Consider the following 23,360-nt stretch of genomic DNA (forward strand, 5'->3'; position numbering starts at 1 on the left):
CATTGGGAAAGAGGTATTTCTGCCAGATAAATAAGGGAAAAGGGAAAGGTGTTTTGGGAAGTAGCAAGCATTCAGGGACACCGCGTCCCATGGAGGCTCTGCATAAGGCAGATCAAGGGAAGATACGCAGCAGTAGCCCAAGTGTATCTCTCTCTCTCTCTCTCTCTCTATATATATATAAAATTTTTTTGTTGTTGTTTACACATTAACAGTGGGAGACGTCCTTCATTTTGTTTTAGGCTTGTGTATTGTGTAAGAAACCCAGGAACATTGTTGGTACTGATACGGGCAGTACTACTGCTCAGGAGACTCCCCCTTATTCTCCCTTAGGGTGCATCCTGAAAAATTGGAATAAATTTGGAGGGGACACTCTGACAAGAGATAAATTAAAGTGATATTGTAATAAATGGTGACCACAGTATTAACTGGATGATGGTAAAAAAATGGCTTCTAAATGGATCTATTAAGTATAATGCCATATTACAGTGGCTCTTGTTCTCTCAAAGGACTGAAAAATGGGATTACATTCCTGACACAGGATTGTTCTTTGCTTTACAAAATGATTGGGAAGTTAGGAAAAACATGGACTTGGGGATTCCAAGTATCAAAATGACATCAATTTGGTTAAAAAAAAAGAAAAAATAGCAATTCTTGTTGTACAAGCTATAAAACAAAAGGGTAGAGCAGAAAACGGTGAAGACATTCAGTTCTTTGTTGTGTCTCCTAAATGTTGGTAGTCCAGTAGCCAGGAGGATGAGGGGTCAAAAACCACATATACAAGCCCCTCTCAGACAAGCTGTTGGTCCAGAGGGAGATCCTGTGTATGTGCACATTCAGTTTACTACTTCAGATTTGTTAAATTGGAAACAAGTAGTAAGCCCATATCAGGACAACCCAAAAGGGATGTGTAATACTATTAAAACTAGAATGATGACTGATAATCGTAATTGGAATGGCATTCAAACTCTTTGGGAATTTTTGCTTATTACAGAGGAAAAAAGAACAGTTGTAAAAAAAAAAAAAAAATAAAGAAGGAGTAACCCAAGAGTAGGGAGGAGTGACAAATACAGACACCTCCAAGGCGGGGATCCCATGTGGGATCCAAATATGGGTGGAGGATTGCAGAAAATAAGAAAATACCAAAAAAGTATCCTATATGGAATCCAGACAGCACAGTATTGGGCAAAACTCTGTATTTAATCAAGAAAAAGGAACAGAGGCAGCTGCCAAGCTGTTGGTAGAAACAGGACTAGACTGAAGAGGACCGGAGAAATCCATTAGAATTTCCCTAGCTAATGATCCTTTGGTTCCAGTAAAGCTAGAGAATGAAACTATAGAATTTTTTAACAGATAATGGAACAACCCAATCAGTACTTACGGATTGTAAAGGACCTTTAAGTAAAATTAAGATTAGTGTAATTGGTGCCACCAGGAAAAGAACTCAAAGACCATGTTTACAACCAATGGAAAGTACTATCGGAAATCCTGCAGTCCCTCATTAATTTCTCTATATGAGAGAGTGCCCCTTGCCACTGCTGGGGTGAGATTTGTTACAGAAATTAAATGTACAAATAATATTTCTGGAGAATTGGTAGTTACATATTCCCCCAGAAAACACCTGGAAAGCACTGATGTGTCTGCTGACTCAAGGTGAAAAGGATGAAGATGCAGACCTAAAAAACGTATCAAGCAGCCCACGTGCCCTTGTGTTTGTTAAATGAAAGAAGGAAACAAATAAATGCAAAACATTTATTCGAATGTGTTGTACAAAAAGTTTCCAGTCATAAAATGTATATTACAAATCATTGAAAAAGACAAGACATTTGGCATGCATATTCTAAAGAGAAAAAAAAACCACTTTGAAATGATAAAGTCTAGATAATTATGTAGTTTTCATAAGTTCCATGTGAACATTTTCATCGTTTTGCTTTTTGTATATCAATTTGCAACCTTTTTCCACAATTCCTTATTTTAAAAACTTGAACCTTCCAAAAACTCGTATGCACTGGACCACTGGAGGTGGCCAGTTAAACTGACCAGTGACCTAGAACCAGAGCTATCTAAAGAAAGATTGTGTTAAAAATAAATCACAATTCAAGTCACAAGGCATCACTGTTATGAAAATAAAAGTTCAACTGAGAAGGTACTATTGTGCCCAAATGGAAAGCATTTTGGCTTAAACTTGTTTAAAATAGCTTATTGCTTGTCATTTTAGTGTAACGACGATCTGGGTCACTGGAATACACACCACCTACCTTATCAACATGGAATTGTCACTTCATTAACAGCTAACTACAAAATTCAGAAGTTCAATAAAACACATTTTATTCTCCTGAACTCCAAGTCAATTTACTGCTTGTGTATTCTGAACAAAATCTTGCAATATTAAACATCCTTTTCACTCTCTAGACCTTAGCATTTCAAGAAAGGCATTATGTTTACACATAATAATTGCATGTAAATATGGTCTTGTATTAAAAAAAAACTTTAAATTATTTTAAACTGGTTTAAAGCTAAGCATACTGAAGGGCAAAAAAAAAAAATTCTGTTTCCCAGGCCATTCTAAGTGACAAAATAAACTCTCCAATGTAATTTTTGTCTTGACGTTCAGAGAAAACGATGCTTTGAAAAATGCAATCAGTATCTCACCTTCCACTCACTGGTTTACAACAGGCTTTGTTTCCTGCTCACACAGGGTTTGGACCCAACAGTGGCAACAAAATCCAGTAGAAAAGATGGATATACCTCTGTTTAAAGATAAGACTTTCAAAAGAAGATCCAGAAAGAGAGACAGAATGGCTTAGCAGCAAGGAAGTGAGAGAAGTGGCTACAAGAGATATAGAACATACAAGCATGCATGTTTTCATACAGCATCAACACCTTTCTGAAGGATACAAAAGAAGCAGATTCTCAACTATTCTGGGGTGCAAAAGGGATTTCTACAAGCCTCTTCTACCCTACCCTAACCCCTGCCCAGGTTGCAGTTAAAGGGCCTTTACACAGGATGAGCATTAAAAAGAGAAAAGGGTGTACAAACCCAGTAGGATCCCTGCACTGAACATGAGGTGTCCTGTTGCTCGAGGATAAACCTGCACATGAAGCGATCTCGTGTCACAGTACAGCCTGCTTCACGCCGCAGAACGATTTTCATGACTAACAAAGCTGCAGACAGGCTCGTCTGGCTTCTACATGCCAGGTCATGGGAAGCAGGCATTTGTTTTCTTCCTGAGACTTTTGGTTCCTGCTACAAGCACACTCTGCCAGCAGCTCCCATCTAACGGCAGAATGGTGCTGAAGCCATCACTGCATCAGTGTAAACTCTTGGTTTTGTCAAATCTAGAGTCCCGAACTAGCCTGAGACGACAGACGGGAAATACGGGTGTGCAGCAGCAAAGGAGTTGCAGCCACTGATCCTTGGAGTAAGTCACTGCAGCACAACAGCTGAAGTAAAGACAGGAATGAGGGAGACAGCAGTGGCACGAGATGTCAGAGGCTCCCTGTGACCACCCCTCACTCTGCAGATGGATGGACACAAGCACTTTCACATGGCATGAGCCCAGCAGCAGGTAGTATGCGTTTATCATGTTGTACGATATTGTTATGATCTACACAATGAAAAGATTGGCTTCACTGTTCTGCTGAAGTTACACGGTGATTCCTTCCCCCTCTTAACCACTGAGAATCATTTTTACTATTTCATCCAGAATGAAGTTGTTTGCTTGTTTTTCTGGAATAGGAACATCCATATGGGTGGTTACACTCAAGTAACTACTCTGATAAAAGCTATACTGGTTAATTTCCCTAATCAGAGAAGCCTTGAAATATTTTTTCTCCTGACAAGTCAAATCTATTTCTCCTTCAAACTCTACACCTGGTATCAGACACTGGAGTAGAAATGTTGACTGTCCTCCAACTTCTTCAAGGGTGGTTCACATACAGGATCAAATAGGAAGAGAGGGCAAGGGGACACTGGATTTTATTTGAACAAAAAGCTTTAATTATCCTGAAAATAATAAAAAAAAAATCTTTAAAGACAGAAAAAAAAAATATGCTTTTTTGTTTAGTAAAGTCAAAAATCCTCCCAGTATGGAGCAACAACTTTACGGGGATAGCGCTCTTACACTGAAGCTCAGCATCAAAAGCAAGAGGGAAAGATGGCATCTAGAAAAGACCAGAAAAGAAAGTACGCAGAATACAGTAGTTTTTCCTCTGTCTTGTAATTTACAGCTAAGAATTATTTATCATGTTTTTAGAAGCCTTTTAGAAAGCACTGTGGTGACAGAATCACCCACGTTTAGACTGTGGGCATTCAGCTTTTCCCACAGTGTTGATCGCTGTTTTATATGAACACTTGTATATACCCACACGTGGGACTGCAGAGTAAACTAAACTGTTTCCAAAGTTAAAGGACACATTTCCAAATCTCAGGACAAATTCTGCAGACTGTTACAGAAGGGCACAGTGTTCATCACAAAAGATCTGCAAGCACCAGTCCTTAAGGCTGCAGGACGACACATTCCCCATACAGTAGCTGTTAAGAAAACTATGGCTCAGGTAGCAAAAGAGGTTTTTCCTCATTCAAGCTGCCTCTCCTAGCCCATTCTTTAAAAAAAAAAAAAAAAAACAACAAAAAAACAACAAAAAACCAAAAACCCCACAGAAAAAAAACCAAATTAAGTACACACTCATTGCTTTAGTATTTAAGATCACAGAACAATCATAAGTTTACAAGACAATCTTGAAGAATAAGCAATCTGAAAACTGGCCAGTGTAAAAAAAATAAATACAGATCTTTTAAAAAAAAAAGCAAAAAGCCCTCATACATTATGTAAGGATATCCTAGAAGCTGTGGGTCAGAAAGGGAAATGCTGTCCAGTGATTGGAAGGTGGATTGCAAAAAATACTTACATTGATTGCATTCATTTGCATAACAACAAATTTAGAAAAGATAATTGATAACAGTATGTCTGAGAAACATAATTTCACTAGATACATTTTACAGAGAGATAGACATGATTTACTACCTATTTAACCTTCTACTCAAGCAGAGTGGGAAAATTATACTAGAAAAATGGCCAAGTACACCCATAAAGTTATCCCATTAGCCCAAACAGCCAAATCTTCATGCTGCTTTTGTGTAACGGATCTTCTGATAATGGATTACAACATAATTCTACATTTCTATTAGTTTAACTTTAGTAATTCAGTCATCCCACCCAAATAGAGAAAAGTAGCATTTTTGATTTATTTTTAAATGGCAAAAGAAATCTATAAGCTTAGAAAAAACGCACTTTTGTTCCCACCCTGCTTGCATTACGAAGCCATCAGTCAAAGCCACTAAACTGTCTTTCTAGGTTATATCTGTCAGTCACAATACTGTTCAGAGAACATAATGTCCAAAAGCCACCGAAAACATCCAAACCTTGTCGCTTGTTTGATGAGTCTAAACTAATTGAATGACAAGATCAGAGTTCAAGAGTGCAGGTAAAAACAGGATTCTATGCTGACATCCAATGGTATCCAAACTAACGACTAGTGGAAAAAACATTTGCTTGTGCGGTAACCAATACATTCTTTGGAGCAGTCGAGTATTTTTCCTGGTGCGTAAGGATGCACTGCTGTATGAATGCTAACCCTTACGGGAGTCAGAGTTATCGCTGCAGAAATGCAGCAGAAGAAACCTTCAGCTAAAGGGGCACCGTCAGATACAAAATGCATCCCACAGAAATAAAAATCACCTGCTACTCATACAGAGCATTTTTTACACACAGCATTATTCTCTCTTCACTCCCTGTTAGACTTTACTTCAAAGATTTGAACGCTGCAAAGCAATGCTTATGTCCTAAACGAGAACAGTTACTTTTAACTTTTTAAAGAAGTCTTTAAACTATTTCTGTACTATTTTGCAAATACTGTATATCTGACAATGCCCCTGAATATAAGAGAAGTATGAACATGCTGCATCTAGCTCTGATTTTAAAAAGTCAATATTTACACAGGATAACCTTTAAAATCCCCAATATTATCATTGCCAAAAGTAAAAATATTTTTAATATCTAAAACCTTAACCATTCTGATTAATGCTGAGTATGTCAAAAACCATTACATCATGATGCTTAACATCATAAATAGCGTACATCACTTGCATCCATGATTTAACAAGGTCTCGTTTTTGACAACGTCAAAACCCCTGAAAATATTCAGTGAGCAGAACCCATCACTCTCCATCTTCTGCAGCAATGACCTGGAGCTAAGGTGCTGACAGACTCCAATGTTTTTACCACTAGGCTGTCAAACCCTGGGGTAGGGACAGGTCCATGGTCCTGAGCCAGGAATGTCTGAAATGCAGCTTCCCTTCGTTACCTCCATCAGGGGAGCAGCATTTTTAACGAACTTGGGGTCTAATTTTCCGAAGCTGGGCGCTGCTGAGGATACCAGGCAAGATACTACCATGGTGTAAAGTGTGGAGGAAACACTACTGAGAGTCTCTCCTGGGGCCCTGCAGATGAACATGCTTTCTTGAAGTTTTTTTTTTTTTTTTCAGTTATCCTGTTCATACATGCAATTAGAGTTTTACCATACACTCAAGGAGTCTCATCCCATTTTAGCTAAAAATTTATTTTCTGCTGTAGGTTTGTACATAAGACTTGAAACTCTGTATGGAGAAAAACGCTGTATTCCAATATAGGGTTTCAACAGAGAGGGAAAAATAAAGAAATCTATTAAAAATTCTGGCAGTTTTGTTCAAAGCTTTTTTTTTTGATTTTTTTTTTATAAAAATGTACCAAGGAATAATTTCAAAGAAATCAGATGATGCATATAAAAATAGTTTTCAGTGGCTCTGGAGGGAAAAAAAATAGCAAAAATAAAAGGAAATAAATGGGAAAAAAATAGCAGATAATAGTTTCTTTTTTCTTTCTTCACATCACTGAGCATCCTCTAGAGGTTGTTCTGGGATCCCCCTAAAATAAGACAGACAGAGTTGAACTCAATTCTTACTAGCTGTTCCTGTTGTAAGCCTAGACTCTGGTTATCATCTCAGTCTGAAAGCTTTTTTTTTTTTTGGGGGGGGGGGGGGGGAAAGACAAAAATTTAAAAAAAAAAGGGAAACATCACAACTATAAAGAAAGCATAGCACACGTCAGCCTGCTGCCAGGATTAAGACACCGCTATTCTTTTGTGGTTTTCTACGATGGGTCGATTGGTTAATCTCCATATTTTCAACACTGATCCAGATGACAAATGAAAATTGTGGTGTCATTACTTTAGACCAGGAAGTGCCTTCCTTTATTTCCAATTATGCTTCCATTTGAGAGAGATCTGCTGCATAGCTGCTTCTTTGGGTAAAAAAAAGTTCATTTCAGTTGCTTTCTACTACAAATACACTGCTCAGTCTCCTGGAGACCAAAATAGCTTTCAGAACTCAACTTCAAACCTGCACAGACTGAGTTCTTTGTGAAAAGAGCTACTAATGACCACACATCAGGAGAACAAGTGGCTTGAGTTTGAAATAAATGTAAAATATTTTTATATCACCTGGATTAAGTATCTTTATCCTTTTTGCTCTGCCAGCTGCCGGTCAGTTATTTCACAGTACTTAACTAAGGGTTATGAAAACATATAGGTGGTATTATTAAGAAAAAACAAGTTTATTTCAGATGAAACAGGTATATACTACCAGAAAACAAACCAACAAGCTGAGGCTTGCAGCAACAGAAGTACTCCCCCTTTCCTGGTTTTTACTGCTTGTATTTCCCAATGCTTATATTCTCCTTACAGCAGGAAAAAAATTTATAGAGAGACACATACTGGAACGGGAGGAACACTGACTGCTTAAATGAATCTTACTAGCCCTAAAAATAGTCTATGTCATTGCAATACTATAAATCTGTGATCTGTCGCATACTTCCATAGATCGCTGGCATAAGCCGCTGCTTGAGCTGTACCGTTATTGATGCAAGCAGCAGTTCCTGGAAGAATCACTCACATTATACTCGGCACATTGTAGCAATGCTGCAGGACTGCAAGCCTTTCAGAGATCATCCTCTGCAAGCATCCTTTGGAAAAACGGACCAGGAAGCTCAGAGCTGGACAAAGGTTGAAGGGACCCCTCTAAATCTTATGCCTGATTAATCCAACCTATGAGGCACAAGTGAACAGCTGGTCTGCATCTTATTACCTGTTGGTTGAAAAGGTCTTCTCCAAACTCTGCTTCATCCTCTTCCTCTTCATTCTCTCGCACAACTAGTGATTTAGTAACACTTCTCACTGCAACTTCCTACACAAAACGACAGATAAGGAGATGGCCAGTAGTCTATATCTATCTCTTAAATTTTTGCTATACCATCAATATAATACCTCTATTAAATTTTGGAGGGTTTAAAGCAACTTGCCATAGATTTAATGTTAGCTATGCAAGCAAATACGGGTAACATCCTGCAAACCACAACAACATTCCTATTTCTATCCACTAAGAGGGATGGTAATGTAATTTAGCTTCAGGAATTTTCTTTCACTACCTAGGGATCCAAGTGGAAGCAGCCGTGTTTCAGGTGGTCATTAGTCAATTTTAGACAAGCTCAGAGCAGACCCAGCTAGGAGCTGTCTGAAACATATTACAATGTGAGAGACCGAAATTACACAGCATTAAGAATATTTCTAATTTCTACTAAATATTGCATATTGTCAGGATGCTCTTCCAAACTAGGCACTAAAAAAAAAAAACAAAATCATAAAACTCCAGGAAGCTTCCTTTGTTACTAAATTATTTTTTAACATTTAGTGGTAAGAAATTCTTACACTTCAGACCCTTGCAATCATAGGTGCAATTTCTACTTGTGGAAAAAACCCGCCCTAAACATACACTTCTAAGCAGGGGTACTACAGATAACCACAGGGGGAACAGATACGGATTCGAAATTTTTTCAGATACTAGTTTAACCACTTGACGAGTTAGCTTTCTCTTTGGACAAATGACCTCCCTCCTACCTTGTCCTGTGCTGCTACTCCTGCACAAAGTGATTCCACAGAGCAGTCAGCAAGAAAGGCAGCATGAAGCTGATACACTTTTCTATTTCTATCAGATCGCTGCCGTAACGGCACATTGATGAATAACAGCCAAAGCACAACGCTCCCTTGCAGGAGTGTTCTGCAGGGATGGTTTTAAAAAAAACCAAACAGTTGTGGGCAGATGTAGAACAATGCAGAATACATCGGAACCTGTGCCAAATGAAAACTTCTGATACATTTCCAACATTGAAAGGACAGCTATCTTCCTACATTGACGTTTACACTGCACCTCAGAATACTGGAGGTACTAGACACTGGAACTCTGAATTGCCAGCAATACTTATTTTGTCTCTTCTGAAAATACATACTCAAATTCCAAACAAATTGTCTACTAGCAGAGTTTTTGTAAAATAGGAAAAAAAAAAGTCTATGGATGTAACCAGGATGATGATCCGAGTTTTCAAAAATTTCCCAAAAATCCCAGAGATACGTACAGATTATTTAATTATGTCAGTGTTATAAAGTATCTTATTTTAGAACAGGGGAGATCTTAAAATCAGGATTTTGTCATTGCCCCCTGCCCCCCAAATTAAAGAGTTTGGGAGATAACCCAGCCCACAGCTTTTTTCTACAGACACAGCCTACCTCTCCTTCAGAGTTTACGAGGTATGTGCGAATGTTTCCTCCAGTGCCCCAGCTGCCTTGATTCTTCCACACGAGAACAGAAGGGGGACTATGAGATATGCCTGCATCTGCACCCCAAATCTAGTGAGAAAGACATTCTGTAATCAGCTATTTGTGCACATTTTATTTTTAAATACATAGAACCTCCTAATTCTCCTACTCTTCTCTCTACAGACCAGTTTTGTTTCTGAATTCCAATGGTAGTTTTACCCTGCTTTTACTTACACCATTACTTGTAGCAAGACATTATTCTCAGTCTACAACAAAAAGTAACACTAGCCATAACAAAAAAAGAAGAGAGAAAAAAATGTATCTAATATTTCAATCATAAATTCTTCTCTGAATATACACATTTCTCCTACCACTGTCTCAATAACTACACTGTGTGGAGCCAAGATATAAAATACAGCTTGTAGTGTATCGATTCGATCTGTTATATGTATCTGGGCAACTGATACTTAAGTAGAAATAGCTGGACCTGATTAAAGGAAGGCCATTATTTTCTTCTGAAAGAAAATCTATTGCAGACTGAAAATAAAATACAAAATTATAGAAAACAGCTGTTCTACTACAGTTAAGGTTGAGAACACCTAGTCTCAACTAAAGTCTACTAGACCGAACTAATGCTCTGAAGTGTTCCTATTTCACTAAGAGGTTGAGCAGGATTAGTGTTCCAAACCTGGGCAAAGGTGTTTGAAAACAAACAGCCCTTGACCCAGCCCCTAAAATACCTTTTTCTTCAACTTTCTCTGTGCCTAAAATGGTCTTAAATACCGAAGTCTTAATATAGAAATTCAATTTCTGTTCTGCATTCTTATAACTGAAATCCTCCTCCTCCTCTGAAGTGAGATCCATGAAACCAAAAGTTATACACCAAACCAGGCTGTACCAAACATCACCTTTACGACTGCCACAGCATCAAAATAATATATTGTTGACATACTGCAAGTATAACTTACTGTTACAGTCTGCCCAGCTCTGAGAACATACTTCGGAGTAAATTTGTAAGCAATTTCTTCTCCATCTCCAATTTGTCTTTTCAGTCTCCAATTACCCAAAGACTGATCCTAATGGAGAGAGTCGTAAGGTTATTTAGGATGAGCAAAACTGAGCAAACAGGCATCAGAGCTTTCTCTAGGTCTCTGTTATTAAAACAATGTTAATATAAATTTGTGTGGTTGTTAGACATCTGCATTCTTGAAAGTATTTTTTATACCTACTAATAGTCTAAAGCATAAATCCCCTAAGGCCAGTCAGCAAAATTTAAAAAGAGAACATATTTCACACAAGTTCTGCTAGAGCCAGCAAGGCTATTTACATGAGCAAGGTACCAGCACATGTTTAGACATTTGGGATGCAAACTGTGTTCTCTTCCTGCAGCAGATTACGCTCATGCTAGCACACTGATGTTCAGCTTTCAAATGCCCCTGTTAATTAGTGCAGGACACTGCACCCTGAGATGTTGCTCCTGCTCTCCAAGTGACTCCACCTACTTGTGCTGCTAAAGGCTGTGTAACATTTCAGTTTAGCTCGTCCTTGTTTTCTAGAAGTTCTGCTGACACTCACCTTGTCCGAGTTGTTCTTCAGCTGGACATATTTGCCCTCCAGGTCTATCTCTTCGATGCTGATACTTCCTGTAGCTGAAGCTTGCTGAGACATTTGGAAGCTACTGCTACTACTGCTGCCACTAATACTTCCAGTGCCAATTCCACTTGTTCCGCTGCCTGAAAGCTCCTCTGCTTCAATGCGTTTCCTCTTGCCTCGGGAAGAGCGAACAAGAGAAGTGCTGCTACTGCTGCTGCTGGAGGTAGCCCGAGAGACTGTAACATGGGAGGAGGGACTTGGAGAGAGCTTCAACCTTAACACAATGAAGCAAGTATTATTAAGTCATCCAGGGAACTACACACAAAGCAGTAATGCTCCAATATACTCAGTAACCAGACTGTAACATACCGCAAGGCTGAAAGCAGCTTCACGCTGTGTGTCAGCGCTGCTTATTAAAGAAGGTGAGGGCTATGAGAAATTTTCTGGTAGTATGATTATGTGACATGGAAAGCAGTGCTAATGAGAGCACCACAGATCGCTTAACCCTCCCTTCCAGTATATCTGCTATCAAACACACTGCTCTTGGGCCACACCATTGAAAAACAGAAAAACACAGAAGTATAAGCACTTAAATAAAAAGAGGAGATTAATGTCAAGCACAGAATGATATATTCCACTGTGTTCTGAGACCATTATAAAAATCAAAAAATAGTGTGTAGATGAGAACACTTGCAAGTGTTCCATGCAACACACCACGGCGTGAAGCCAATACGACTTCAGTGAAACAAAATCAACCAGATCTGCACATTCCTCCAGATCTCCACATTCCTGCTCCAATGGTAAAAAAATAAGCATAAGAAATGAAAATAACACCTGCTAGTCCTAAGAAAAAAATGTGGAATCTGTATGTACCTTTCCTCTTCTCCTTCCAGGAGTTTTCGGTAAGCGCTGATCTCCATGTCCAGTGCTAATTTAACATCAAGCAGCTCCTGGTACTCTGTAAGCTGCTGCTCCATCTGGTCCCTCATTTCTGTCATTTCCCTCTCCTTTGCATCTAGCATCTTCCTAAACTTTTCCCGCTCGCTAGCCATCATTTCCTCCAGTTCACGAATGCGATCTTCTGCAGCACTAGCCTAGGTAGAAAGCACAACAGAAAATCCAGTTGGCATCTATGTGCGTACAGTAAAAAAGTTAAAATTCATCTCCCTCCCAAATGAACAAAGACTTCTCTCCATAAAATCCCAAAAATATGAAGGGACAGAAAGGATTAACCTAGATCCAAACAATACAGAGCTCTGTATCAGAGATAAAAGCAAATTTAGTCCTTTTACCTGTTTCTGAAGGCCAGAAAGCTGGTAGCTGAGAGCTTCTATTCTCATGCGAGCCTCCTTCAATTCCTCTCGAGCTGCACCAGCAGCTTTGTCATTTTGGTCAGAGGACAGTTTGGCATTCTCCAGCTGAAAGGCAAGTTTTATACAAGTCACTTGCATTGAGTTAGGTATCGTGCAAACATGCTTTTGGTAAAAAGTAGAAGTTATTTTATCTTAAATAATTTAAACTGGAAATCTGGTAAGTTTATTATAAGAATTTAATAACATTAAGGAGAGGCCCTAAGAACCAGGAAAATCTTTTCATTCCTATTCCTACAGGATTTGCTTCTGCTATTAAAAAAAAAAGTCTATTAGCCCTTTCATTATGCAAGCAGCCTTATTGTTTCCAAAAACTGCGGTTCACGTGATATCTGCCTGTTTGTCATACGAACAACCACACTGGGTCAGAGCAAAGGCTACCTAGTTCATGACCTGCTCTAAGTTCCCTGGATGCCCAGGGCCTAAGCTCAATGAAATATTCCATGGGTATTATGTCTCAGTTGGCCACGTGCAAATCAGAGATTTCCCAAGCCAGAGATAGTACTTTGCTGCTTACAATCTCTCAGTGGATTTTTGAGGCAAGAATTTGTCTCAGCTTCTCCAATTTATAAGGCAAAGAGTTTAGCAATATATTAATGAAGGACAACCTTCTTTTGTTTCTTCCAAATCTGTCACTGGACATTCACTGTCCCTAATTCTACTGAAAAATAACAAACAATCACTCCTTTTTCATCTTCTCCATGCTATTTATCCTTTTAGAGGCATCCATTGTATCTTCCCCTTCTCTCGATTCATCTCTTTTCCCAGGTGAAGTGTTATTTTAAATTTCCCTCACGCAGGACATGTTTCATACTTTCAATCGTCTTTGTTAGTCTCCTCTGTGTGACTCTGTACTACCTTGTCAAGATGGACTAAAACTACCCACAGCACTCCAGATGACACCCTGCCCCAGAGGCAAAAGTAGAGGCTGTTGTGCGACACCTGCTATCCCCACCGTGTCCTCTGCCGTGACCAACAGTTCCACGTTTTCTCACAAACCGGCCTTTCTTGGCTAACGCCACTCTGGCTATAGCCTCCCTGGAAATGTGGCTGCCCACAAGCACCAGAGGCAGCATTTGAACACCGGGATGAAGCTTCTTTATATCATAACTATTTGTCTCCTTAAAGACAGCAGAAGTCATGGAAATGGTTTTATCTCACCCACTGGACATGCTGTCCGTGCTGGGGCAGCAGTAGTTACCTTAGCCTGATAGGTCTGCTCAAGCTCCATTTTATACAGTTTGACTTGTTCCTCATGGTGGTTTCGCAGATCCTCCAGGGCCTGAGTCATTTTGGATTCATACTCCTGTTGGCGACTAGTGTCCACCTCGACCAAACGATGTTCGTGTCGCTTTCTTGTTTCCTTTATTTCCTACACATACACACAAAGGGCATAAGTTCCCACATGAGGGTAAAAAGTACAAGCAATTACATTCAGACAACAATTATATATATATATAAAAATTCTTAAAAGTGATCTGACTTAAACAGGTTTAAAAATATCCACATACAGTTTAAGTAAGGAGCTGTTTCATGCTGTAAAAGTCAAAAGGGGAGGGAAAAGAAAACATGAATTTTTACATAGCAAAGAGATTCCATGTGCTGCACTGCAAACCCTTTCCTTCTCAGTATACATCCCTACGTTACAACAGCAGTCCACAAGGAGTCAGATAGAAAAGAACACCTTGTGTGACCATTACATATATTGAAAAGATAATCACTATAGAGAAAAACTGCATCTTCAAATTTCACTTCTAAGCATATGCAAATCTCTCTCTCCATACACTGGATGATCTCATTAGATTTTGATTATGTTGGTAACAAAGCAACAACCCAAGCAATCCTGAAGACATAAATATAATTTTTTTTTCTGGTCAGAGTTTATACTAAGGAATTTTCATTTTTAGAGATGCAGGAGTTCTCTGTGGCTAGAACGCTGGTCCCAAACTAGCAAGGTCAGACTTACTCATGCGCTTATTCATGTTGATCCCTGCAGAGACCTGGCCAAACCTGAACGCATGTTATGAGAAAGAAACAATTTCTCCCTTCAGGGTAGGACAAACAACAAGTGAATGGTTCTGAGAACTGGGAGGAGGCCTGAAGTCAGCAGCAGGACCATGAGGAGGAAGAGCAGACAAGCGCATGCCTGAACTGGAATCATAGCAGGGCAACACAAATCCAAAGCAACTTTATAAGCTGTTTCGGAGAAATGCTCTACAGCTAAAAATAGACTCTCAGAAACATGCCCTTCTAGTCACAGCACTGTGTCCTGATGTGATCTGGAAGAAGCTGTCCCTTCTGTGGTGAATTTTTACACCAAGAAAAGCAGCAAGCATCAGTCTCTCAGTAACTGCGGGCAACAACCCCTCAGAGGCCACAGAAATATCCTGACGGACTACAAAGTACCAGGTGAAGGGCTGAGCTGATCTAGCAGTCCAACACCACTAGAATAAGCAGGCTTCACTTGCCATACTCTCAGTCACGATGTTCTAACTCTGGTAGAGCTTTGGACCCTTCACTGCACCAAATGAGTTCACCTAAAGGAAACCCATTCCTTTTTTTCTTTGTGTGTTGAATTGGTCCATACAAGCATTGAAGAGCTCCAGGGATGGCTAAAGGAACACCCTCACTGCAGCACGGCACGCTTTCAGACAGCTTCTGCTGTCTCATTTAGCTTCATCTTTAGTCAGGAGCAACACAATTCTTCTCAGAAAGCAAACAGGCCCTACAGCCAAGCAAGGGTCTGCCACTGCAGTCCCGTGCAGCAATCCAACTATTCCCAGGCGTGGAACTGAGACAATGGTCAGTACAAGTCAGGGTGATCTACCTGGTTGGTTTATTTGCCTTGCTCCAGCCCATTCCTAGCCACACAGGCCTGCCCCATTCCTTCATCCGGTCTAGGCACTCATTTCATTCCATTTTAAGACATAACTCAGCCACTAGGCTGGCAAGAATTAAACTCAAACAAAAAACCCAAAGCATTCCACTAGTTAATCAGGCTGAAATGGTTTGGTGCATGGTGAGTCAAACATCACAACGAGCATAAGGGAGATGAAGGGCAGGAGCATGCAGCAATTGCTCAGCAGCCACTAACTAAACGAGCTTGCAGAAGAACCAGAGGTCAGAGCTGGTTTTCCCAAGATGGGATAAACTGACATAACACTTTGCATCTGGTGCAGAGAGAAGGTCATGCTTCCGTTTCCCAATCCCCCAATCCTCACCTGTGTATTCCCACTATTTTATAAAGGATAAAAACTCTGGTCCTCACTAGGACCACCATGAGCCAAACAAACTCACTAAATCCACAGAAAGCTATCCTTGCCAAGAGCAGGGTAATCGCATGTTGTTCTTGTCAACGACGACAGGTTACAGCCAGGTCCAGCGACCACCAAAGCTGGTGCAAGTAAGGAGCAGGGCCATGCAACGAGGTCCAGAGAGAGAGAACAAGACCTTCCCTTTCCCAGAGCAGTGTGCTGCTAGATTGCTCACCTGCACATGGAACAATACCGTTGTCACTTGGCTTTCACGCCAGCTCTGCCACTGATGTACCATGTAACTCCTCCAAAACCATTAACTATGTTATTACTCAACCCATTTATCACAAGGATAATACTGATTTTCCCTACCTCGACTAGTTAGTAATTGCTTATAGTTGGTTTGAATAAAAGCTACATAAACTTCAGAGTATCAAGAGATTACTAAATTGATAATACCTCCTCAAACACATTCTTCCTGAAATCCAGATCCTCTTGCAAGCTCTGGCACCGATTCTCCAGGTCCACACGCATGAGTGTCTCCTTCTCCAACTGCTTCTTAGCCACAGCATGACCATCTTCAGCCTAGTAAAGAATTTTAAAGATTTAATTTTGTCTGGATCCCGAATTTCCATCCATAATCCCTTTATGGTCTTCATTTGACCAAAGACGGACCAATTATTCCTAACAACAAATCTAATGTCAGGACATAATTATTAAAAAAAAAAAGCATGCGTGTTTATGAATATTTAAAACTGTATATCAGTTATTTAAAATGTAGGATTATTTCAGTACAGCACAATAATGGAGCCGAGGATTACTAATTCCTCTAGCACAATATGTTGCATGTTCTTTTCCTAGCTAGCATAGACCCACTGGGCAATCCAGCGTAAGTTTAAAATTTTGACTAGCAACATTTCTAAAACAACCAAAGCAACATGGTGTTTTACAGAGATTTCTTACAATTTAGTTTTATATCCAAGAGGGGCAGGCAAAGGCTCGGGCAGTAAGCAAGCCGGGTCAATGATGTTCACACTATGAACTAACTCCAAACAAAAATATCAAATTTTACAATACAGAGCCTCTCCCCTGCTAAAGCAAGTTAGTATTCACTGATGCACCTTAGCAAGCTGGGCACGCAAGTCGGCCACCTCTGCTTCCAGACTGCGTTTCTCATTCAGGACAGTGTTGAGTTCTGCTTCACTTCTATGGAACAGCACTTCAAGGTCCTTAATGCGACCCTGAGCCACAGACAAATCTGCATCTTTCTTCTTGTAGCTGAAAAAACAAAAGTTAATTAAGTTTATACATGGGTGCGCACACATCGTGAGTATAGCTTGGTTACAAGTACAAAGATTTTGTCGTTATACACATTTTATTAGGATTAGGGTACCACCAGATGGCTCCTAGAGTAACCTGCAAATGCAGCTAGTAAAAGTCATCATAAATGCCTCTGAAAACTCACAGCTTGTACCAATGTGTTGTGAACGCATTGCCTAACAAAGAACAACATATGGCACGGGCAGGCAAGGGAAAAACAAGAAGGCACACTGGCAGCTGAGAGATGACAATAAAGATGCTTTACACACCAAGCGGAAGGAGCCTTTTTCCATCTTGCTGCTGCACAGCACATTTCACTGCTGACATTGGTCACTTCGGACTGCAGCCCCTGGGAAGCAGAGCACATGCATCTCCTGAAGAGGCCCATGTTCTGTACCTGACGTATTCCCACACAAAGTAGTAAATCCACTATGGAAATGTTGTCACCTTTCAGGAATAAACCAGTATTTCTTCCACAGCATTCATTATGAGAAAATGAGAAAAGCACTTTAAATATTATTATTTAAGCTGTTACATCCAACTCTCAGAAATCATCAAGATCACCTTCCTCCTGCCCAGCAGGTATTTGTCTCCCTGCTCTAACATACTGGATTTCTGCAGCTTCTCTAGGTGTGTGTCATGATGTTATTAAAAACCTGTTCTGTTATGTGAAGTAATCCTTCCTCGCCACAGTTTAAACTTGCTGTTCTAGTCTCGCACCACTAAGGCGGCAGGGAACGGCTTTTTGTCTTAAACCACCCGAGAACTCATTTTTCTCCTTCCCTTTCCTCAGGCTTATCTTCTATAGATCTGCAGTCTTCAGCCTGTGGTCAGTGAGCTGCTTCTAAGGGCCCACATAAATAACTCTGGAGAGGAGTCCTACTACCTAAAAGCTCTTTAACTGGTCTCCAACTCCAAACACAGAAAAACATTAGGTTTGCAAAGGAAAAAAAAGCTGAAAACCACTGCTCTAGATTATACAAACCTTGCTTCCCAGCCCAGCCCTAAGTCTTGGTTCCCAAACTTCTGACCACTTGTACCATCCTCTTGATTTTCCGATTTGCCCTTAACTCTAAAACGTGATGCCCAGAATTATTTTACAAAAATCCTGCTTTATGGGGTATCAGTGTGCCCCACATCATGCATTCTTCAGCATGATGCGCATCTTTTTCTAACTACATAATAAATCCGACAGACTTATTTTGTGATATGCTTTAGCTTGTGTTTTCTCTACATTCCTTGGTGTAGATCTCTGAATTGGTTACAGTCACATGAAAACAAATTTTTTTTCATAATTGGTCCAGTCTGCCGCTGTGAATCCTGTTCTGCAACATACATGCAGTGTCTTCAAGCTCAGCAGCTTGCAGGACGCAGACAGACAATGACTTCCATTTAAAAGACAGCAACCAGAAAGTCTTCTGAATAAACTCTTCAGTCACATAGTAAAACAAGCCACTCTGAACGTGTCACAGACCATCAGATCTGGAAACCTTCTGTCTGTGCAGCACCCAAGGGGCAGATGCCACTGACCGTGGAGCATGGACAGCAGGGTGTGCTCATACCGCTTCTCCCACCGGCAGAAGCCAGGCAGCCTGCAAGTACTCCCAGGGAGACAGGAACGAACAGAAGTGTTCAATGTACAGCCTGACAAAGCACCATAAAGAATTCCTGACAGTGCTATGCAGCTGCTCCTTCATGAACACTGACACTGGAAGACACTCCAAGCTGCCTTCACGCACATTTTTATCTGTATTTATTATTTCAGCCTGGTTCATTGGTTTTGTGCAAAAAATTGACAGAAGGCTTTACAAAGGTACAACCTGCTTTTGAGGGTCTCCAAGATGCCCAAAGTTACAAACGGCAGTTGATGCCTGTATCCGTGTTTGGGATTGCCTCGACCCAGGCGCAGGACCTTGCACTTCACCTTGAACTTCAGGAGGTTCATGCAGGCCTATGTCTCAAGCCTGCAGAGGTCCCTCCGGATGGCATCCCTTCCCTCTCAAGCACCAGCCACACCACACGTTCAATTTCTTTTCATGATGTTTCTTTCATATTTTACTGGCATCTTGCAACAAAAGTAAAAGCTCTAAATAACACATACAATTCTATGGACTAGTTTTCATTGCAAAACAATCATCCCAAGCAGCGTGAAGGCCCCTACCTCAAAGCGTTTCTGTTTCTTAATTTACATTTGAAACCTGATCATCAGTTGTAGCTTGATTGCTGATCAGAACATGGTAAAGGATGATGACAAATATTGTGAGTAACACCAAAAAAACACAGGCAGTTTTATGACAACAATGAAGGCAATGACTGGAAAATTAAGCTATTTTCCCAGAAGACCTTCCTCACAGGAAACCCTTGTATTTCTTTTTAAATAAGATTTGGATGCTTCAGCGTAACCCCTAAGATAATATCTGCAACATCCACATTGTGCGGGCACACGCGGCATAAGAAGGACCCATGGGAGGTTCATAGCACAGCACAGGATAACTGACAATGCCTACGGTGCAAGAAACACTGATGGTCAAGCATCTGAATCCCACTTTAGTGTCAGGAAACCATACAGACCACTATTCTTTTGCAAACTAATTGTAATATGTACGGTTGTCAACATCTTAACCAACAGCTTCTCCCCATCTTCTGCAGACGAATCCATAATTTGGAACCAAGACTAGTTTCACTCCGTGACAAAGCTCCCTCTGAAGAAATTCCAGTTGAACGTGACTTAAACTAGACCTGAAGGGGAAGGGGATAATATCAGGCTTGCCTGCGACAGCTGTGGGACAACACACCAAGGTCAGAGTGGCAATGCCAGCAAGGGCCCTCGGCCTGTTGCTCTGAGATGTGCTGGATACACTGGAGCACACTGGGTGTCTAAATGGAGAGGAGCCAGGGGCTCCTGGGGTATCAGGAGACAAGGCAACAGCAGTGAAATCCCTCCAAGGAACGAAGGTGTGTTCCTCTAAGAAGGTGAGGCAGCCAGCAGCCCAGCTGAAGGGCCTCCACACCAATGCACGCAGCACTGGGCAACAAACTGGAAGAGCTGGAAGCCACCATGCTTGTAGAGAGCCACAGCCTAGCTGCCGGCACTGGAACTGGGTGAGACGAATCCCACTGCTGGAGTGCAGCTGGGGATGCCTGCAGGCTGTGCAGAAGGGACAGGTGAGGAAGGCAGGGGGGCTATATTTGGATCCCATAGCTAGAAAAACCCTGCAAGCTTGTGGCTGAGCAACTAAAATTCAATTCAGTCTAATGTTGAGGAAACATTTCCCAGATATCCTTTCAAGCTAAGGCTTTCTCTATTTTGTCTACTCCAACTATCCCTTTTCTTCTCCCTCTGTCACATGGGAGACCAGAGGAAAGATGTCCCGAGACTGAAGTCTATCATCTCCTATCCCAGCAACACAAACTATTCCAATGCCTGGGATCTCTCCTGGCCAGACTGTGCAGGCATCCTTAAGCCTCTCCTCTGGCATGAGCTTGAGAGAGAAACTGAGGTAGTGAACATAAAATTACCCACTAACCTACTCTTCCACTACACACAGTTCTCAAAGCACTGAAGCGAGCTGGCCCCATAAGAAACACCACCTGACTGTCACCATGGACAGGGAGGACTTCAGGCATGAGCCAGGTGTCAAGTGGACTCTGCAAACCAGGCAAACAGGCTTCTAAAAGCTGCATTTGCAAGAACACATTTAAAATCTGGCCAGGTCGCAAGCATAACTTTCCACATGACTCAAGCCAGGCCCCTGGAGGACACTCCAGGTACACTACAAGCATCTCAAGGGACTGGAAGCAGTCTGGTAGGAGAAACTTTCAAGCCAACAAAGAATCAATTCTACTCCTATGAACTGTAAGAACAGAGAGAGAGAGACATAAAACCAGGTATGTTTTCCTCATATTTAGTCTGAGAAAACAAAAAAAAAGTTTGAAATTAGTCTGGCAGAATTAACCAGTCACTGAAGCGACTGGTAAGGCAGATGACTCAAGGGAAAACACCATCTCCATCACTTTAAGCACATAACATTCTACAACAACGTATTTGTAAAATCCCTTAGCCCTATCAAAAGCCTCAAGAACCTGAATCAATCAGCACTGATTCTCATTAATTGCCAGGTGAAGATGCTTCTGACAAGGATACCTTAATCAAAATACAGATATAAGCACCTTGCAGAACAGGAGAGATGAGACAAATCCCAGTTACCACTGCTGCTCTCTTTTGGAGCTTGCTTTGAAAGCCAAGCAAGGGGAGTATTTGCTGTCACCGAGACAAAAGACACAACCTTGGTGGCCACATAACTCTGACCGCCATGCAAAATATGTTATCTGAAATAAACACCAAGACTCCTGGCCTAAGTCCTGTAAGAGGAAATCAGTCCCTACAGGAACATGGCAGTAGGTTGAGTGGTATCCATCTCACTTAACTTCAGGAGTGTCTGTCTGACCCAGGTACCACAGGGGGTTTTTACAGGTAACAAGGGCCTAGCAACAGAGCGCGCAAAGTTTAGCGCCCAGGCCATCTGACCACGCGCAGGCACATCTTCTGGTGTGAACTGTGCAGGAAGTTCAACAGGCTTTACAGGGACTTATGCAAACGGTGATGCTGATGCTATAGCTATTTCATATCTGGACAGTTATTTTAGGGGCAAAATCCACAAAAATATCTCTGATGGCTGACTTCAACATGAAGGCCCAGCACTGAAAATAAAGATCCATATACCAAGGTTTACAGAGAAAACAAGAAATATGTCATCATAAGTCAACTAGCTAGTCAGAAAAAAAAAATGCAAAGGAGGGAAACACTTCATTCCTTTTATAACCACTTCGATGCAAACGAAGGGAGACGGAAGACTTACAATAGGCCTGTACTGGCACTGCTGGATTGAAAGCAATTTTATGGCCAATGTTCATATACAGGTGATGTACCCACTGACATGCTCAGGAAAAATCTGTAATTCCCAAATCTTAGACACTAAAATAGCAATTGAAAGCAAACAATTTTTCCATCACATCTATTCATTTTAAAATGAAGTCTCAACTGCTAAACCATATTGGACTACAGAAACTCCCTAGTGGGAATAGAAATAATGGATTACGTTTGGTTTCAGTAGCCAGTTCATGAGGCTAATTATCTTTGACGCAGACCGAGCAGCAGTTTTTTAAAATTTAGTTGGTACAAGGTTTTTTTCAGCACGCTTACATTGTAGCTTCATGTGTTCAAGACAACACTGCTTCCATATTCCCAGATTGCTCAGGGAGACCCCTTTTCCTTCATTTCTGCTAGCAGTGAATGAAATGAACCAGACAATAAGACTGATAATGTTTAAAAATTAACCTTCCTTGGATGGGTCACGTTTAACCTAGATCAGTTTCACAGTGCAGTTTACAGCTGCACACCCCCATGCTCACACAAGGAGGGGCAGAACAGGACAGAAGGACACACCACTGATTGTTCCAGCCTCTAGATGTCTGAATTGCTCAAATCACTGTATATTAATCTTATCTACAAATACATTTGTGTATATACTGATGATATTATCTGCTCTGACTAGCTGTACCAACAGCTCCTGTACCAGGAATTTCCCTCTGACAAACCTGTATCTTCTCACTGATCTGCAATGGTTCCAAAAGACACCTGGTACGGCATTTTAAGAAGCATCAATAGTATCATTCCCACTCCATATGTTGCACATTCTAATTAAAAAAAAAATTCTATATAACATGCAGGACCTTCCTTACCTTTTATTGAACTCCTCAAGTTCCGCTCTCAGTTTTCCTATTTCAATCTGTAATCTAGCCCTCTCCTTGGCTGTTTCATCCAGAACTCTTCGAGCATCAGCCAGTTCAGACTCATAGAGACTCTTGATTCCGCTCACCTATGGGGAAAAAAAGTATTCAGACATGAGAGCATCCCAAAGACTAACTGTCAAAGAACTGAAACACAGCACCAGGTTCCACACAGAAATTGTATCACACACCCTTTTTTTCAAAGAAAGCTGTTGCTTAAGAACATTCTATATTGATCATTTGCAATTAATATGCACCTACAATTAGATGCGATCTAGTTCCAAAGACAAGATTACATTTTTATTCCCAGTGGGACATAACAAGACATACTATATTTGAAGTGTGCAAA

General features: G+C 40.8%; 1 protein-coding gene across 1 annotated transcript; it reads right to left on the reverse strand.

Annotated features, from left to right (window-relative positions):
- Positions 1-6,757: 6,757 nt before the first annotated feature.
- Positions 6,758-23,096, reverse strand: LMNB2 (lamin B2). The gene is made up of 11 exons (XM_010083085.1): positions 22,964-23,096; positions 17,023-17,179; positions 16,361-16,486; positions 13,849-14,019; positions 12,570-12,695; positions 12,151-12,371; positions 11,260-11,551; positions 10,653-10,760; positions 9,655-9,774; positions 8,180-8,278; positions 6,758-6,962 (listed from the first exon to the last, which is right to left on the reverse strand). Exons 3-11 carry the CDS (start codon positions 16,433-16,435, stop codon positions 6,921-6,923), a joined length of 1,254 nt encoding a protein of 417 aa, XP_010081387.1. The 5' UTR covers positions 16,436-16,486; positions 17,023-17,179; positions 22,964-23,096; the 3' UTR covers positions 6,758-6,920.
- Between the last annotated feature and the right edge of the window lie 264 nt (positions 23,097-23,360).

This window comes from Pterocles gutturalis, unplaced genomic scaffold, assembly GCF_000699245.1.
Source record: "Pterocles gutturalis isolate BGI_N339 unplaced genomic scaffold, ASM69924v1 scaffold18455, whole genome shotgun sequence".
Taxonomy (NCBI): Eukaryota; Metazoa; Chordata; class Aves; order Pterocliformes; family Pteroclidae; genus Pterocles; species Pterocles gutturalis.

What these genes read in the sequence shown, in the direction of transcription:
- LMNB2 (XM_010083085.1), bottom strand. Translation starts at nt 16,435, where the DNA reads ATGCGTGTGGACCTGGAGAATCGGTGCCAGAGCTTGCAAGAGGATCTG. An exon ending in GGAAGAATGTGTTTGAGGAG is followed by an intron (nt 14,020 to 16,360) that starts GTATTATCAATT and finishes GTGTATGTGTAG; the next exon opens with GAAATAAAGGAAACAAGAAA. An exon ending in GAGCTGGGCAGACTGTAACA is followed by an intron (nt 9,775 to 10,652) that starts GTAAGTTATACT and finishes CTTTCTCACTAG; the next exon opens with ATTTGGGGTGCAGATGCAGG.